We start from the raw sequence: 3,628 nt of genomic DNA on the forward strand, positions 1-3,628 counted from the left end.
CTGATTTAGATAGTTGAATTTTATTTTTTTTTAATGAAAAAATTGAAAACAAAGTACAGGACTTTGAATAGGGTTTCAATTTTGTTATCATATGGCGAAGTTATTTATTAACTATATAGCCTTAAGTTACTTAAAATTATGAATGTGGATAATGTTGGAAAATTGGACCGTTGTAATTAGCATCACAAGTGAATATTCCATTGATGGATAAGTATCGACTCGGATGGCTAGTTCGTCACATATAAAGGAGTTGATGATAGTATTATTGACGATGTCGATGATTGCTTTCACAGTAAATTTGATAATTAGTCAATAAGTGACTTCATAATAGCATCCTTTCTGTAAATGACAATTTATATATGAAGTGAAATTGACATAATCAATGAAAAAGTCCAATTCTGATGTCGTATTTTTATTATGATGATCAAAACTATCCTCAGGGATAAAATAATATTTTTAGGTGAATGAAAACTTGGAGTTTTTTTAGAGAAGGGGGAAGTGAAAGAACCTCGACCAATTAATTTTTTTTCAAGGGTCAACAAATTTAAATTTTAATAGATTTGGATAAAAAAAAAAAGTTATAAAATGTGCTGTTAAAAAAATTGATAAAAATTTGTGGGTCCAAAAAATGTGTAATTAAAATTAAAGACCCGTTGCCCCGTTTAAATCTAATCAAATTAAATTAAAATTTTCTCTCTCCTATTTTCACCTATATAATATTCAATAATTAAAATTAAAGACCCGTTGCCCCCATTAAATTTAATCAAATTAAATTAAAGTTTTCTCTCTCCTATTTTCACCTATATAATAATCAATAAAATAATATTACACGTAAATCGAAAACTTTTCATTCTTTTACAACCATCCAAAAAAAAAAAAAAACTATTCCCTCATTATAATCAAAATTGATGAAAGCCAAACGGGGGCTAATTGTTTAATTTGACAATTAACTTTTTGGGTTATTCTGAATGTACAACTTTACAACCCCTTCACATAAGGGGGTTCACGCTGTGAGTAGGCTGTCATGTTTGCTGTACACAAGACTCTTAACTTTTTAGCAACTTTTCAAACGTTCCCAAACAAGCACCAAGTTACTAGGAATATTCATTGAACAACCCAAAAAAGAAAATATGAGAAATCACTGGGAAAAGTGTTGGAAATATGTTTCTCTCCATGAATCCTTAAATTAATTTACTGATAAATGCAATTACACTTTGCACAGTACTAATGAAATTTCTTGTCACTGTCAGCAATGTCTTCAATAAATAATTAATCATTCCAATGAATAATAAACAAATAAATGTTATTATGAATTGCTGATTTTCTGGATCAGCAGAAGCTCCATAAACGAATATCATAACTATCTTCATATGAATCTTGAATCATCAATGGATCAAAAGACACCCCATTGAGCATATCATTGTACTTTGGTGAATCAAAGTTGTACCACTGAGCATCAAAAGAAGAACCCAAAGAAACATGAACTTCTTCTTCAATGTGACTGAAACTTGAAAATGATAACAATGTTGATGATGACGTGGAGGGAAGAGACTCAGGTGGTGATTGAGGGTTTAAATTTGTGGGTTTTTTAAGAAAGTTGGAATTATCTGATGCTGCTGCGGCTGCTGCAATTTTTTGGATGGATTTTGTGGACATTAAGATATTAGGATTAAGGTTTTCTTGTAATGAAGAGAGAGGGAAATTAAGGTTGGCTGAGGAACCTTTAAGGCACAATAGGGCAGCATCATATGCTCTAGCAGCTGCTTCTGGGGTAGAATAAGAACCTAACCAAATTCTTGTCTTTTGATTAGGTGCTCTAATTTCAGAAACCCATGATCCCCAACTTCTCATTCTAACTCCCTTGTACTTCTTTTTGCATGAAGAAGATGATAATGGAGTTGTACTTTTGGCTTTTTCTGAGCCTGATTGGATCTTGATTTGTGTCCTTTTCACCATTCTTGGAAAGCTGCAAGAATTAAGAAGTCTTCTTGGTGGAATTTAGACCTTGAGTCTTGATCTTCACACCACTTTAAGAATGCTATCGAATCTCTTGATCGGGAAACAAAAACCACTAATTTATTATCTCGAAAATGGCTCAGAAAAACCTATGATCAACGAAATCTTTGGATTTTCCTTCTCTTTTGATTTGAGGAGGGAATACAAGTTGTAGTGATTGTGCAAGAAAGGCAGGAGTTTGATATATTTATAGATGGGAACGAGGTGGGGTGGGGTGGAGTGGGTGAGGGGAAAGGGGAAAGGGGGGCCTTGATGTGATGAGAAGATCCATCTAGTCAAGGAATTGGTATGTTTACATGTAGCATGTTGGGTGACAGACATATTAATGTAGTTTTTATAACTAAAATAAAAAACAGAAGTCTAATTTTTCTTCCAATGACAAAGGTAAACCCTCTTTTTAAGCAAGTTTTAATTGACTGAATCTTAAATAGGCTCTTAACGGTGTTACAGCAAAACAATAATTTCTTGGAAAATGTCAAACAAACATAATGTTTGACACAAAGGATGACATCACACTCACAATCAAGGCGTGAGTCCCACGCGAATAAAATAATGCCGACCTCCTCATGTGTGTGCGATGTCAACCGTTGTGTCAACCTCTATATTCATGTAGCACGACCCTAATTTCTTTAACTTGGCATTTTTATATACTCTTTGTTCTTTCTTGAAGTCATACATATTCTTTCTTGGAGGAATAAACTGTTTCCAATTTAAATTCATATTTTCATAGTGTCAGAAATTACAACTTTTTTTGTTAATGTTAAAAATCAGTAACATATTATGTTAAGTTTTTTGTCAAAAATTGAATTACAAATAGCACATGAATCTTCCTGTAATATTTTAAATATCCTATATAAACAACTGAAATACATTTTTCATAATTGAACTTGCTCAACCACTCAACTGACAGAACATGCAACTAAAAAATTATATCGATATCTTCGTTTATAGTAGGTACATTTATGAAAATTCTGATCAAATCAATATTCTCAAGTTTTATCTATTAATTAATAGTAAATGGTGATACTTATAGCCTGTTTGGGAGTGATTTTGATAATTGATTTTTTGACCATTAGGAGAAAAGTGGGGTTCACCTGTGAGAGAATAAGTCAAATAGGACGACTGGAATAGTAAAATAACGGTCAAAAAATCAATTTTTTGGGAGAAAAAATTACTCCCAAATAGACTGTTAATTATTCTACTTTTCAGCTTTTCACTAAGAAAATAGTCATGTGCACAGCTGAGAGAAATGTCAAGATTTTCAAAACCCAACACATGGAGTCACCATATGCATCAATAAATAGAATGGATATATTAAACTATATGCATCAATAAATGTCCATTTTTAGAGTTCTTGACTTACACCACAAGTAAATATTTGTAGTAAAATTTGAAATTTTGGCATCTCATGAGCTGTCGAGTCATTTACCCACATGGGCTAATATTAATTAATTACTTTAATAAATAATATGTATAGACTCTTCATGGGAACATATATATTTTAATATTTTACAATATATCTGCATATGTACAAATTAAAAATTTAATGCATAATGAAAGAGAACATAGGATACTTATCAGGAAGCAGCTTCCAGGATTTTGAGAGAGAGAG

At 31.8% G+C, this 3,628-nt stretch overlaps 1 protein-coding gene across 1 annotated transcript; it reads right to left on the reverse strand.

Moving 5' to 3' along the window:
- Positions 1 to 1,329: 1,329 nt before the first annotated feature.
- On the reverse strand, positions 1,330 to 2,153 carry LOC111394894 (ethylene-responsive transcription factor ERF014-like). The gene has a single exon (XM_023020943.1). The coding sequence runs from the start codon at positions 1,954 to 1,956 to the stop codon at positions 1,330 to 1,332; it is 627 nt and encodes a 208-aa protein (XP_022876711.1). The 5' UTR covers positions 1,957 to 2,153.
- Between the last annotated feature and the right edge of the window lie 1,475 nt (positions 2,154 to 3,628).

The sequence above is a fragment of the Olea europaea genome, chromosome 5 (genome assembly GCF_002742605.1).
Source record: "Olea europaea var. sylvestris chromosome 5, O_europaea_v1, whole genome shotgun sequence".
Classification (NCBI taxonomy): Eukaryota; Viridiplantae; Streptophyta; class Magnoliopsida; order Lamiales; family Oleaceae; genus Olea; species Olea europaea.

Excerpts from the sequence above, each read along its gene's own strand:
- LOC111394894 (XM_023020943.1), bottom strand. The coding sequence starts at position 1,956 with ATGGTGAAAAGGACACAAATCAAGATCCAATCAGGCTCAGAAAAAGCC.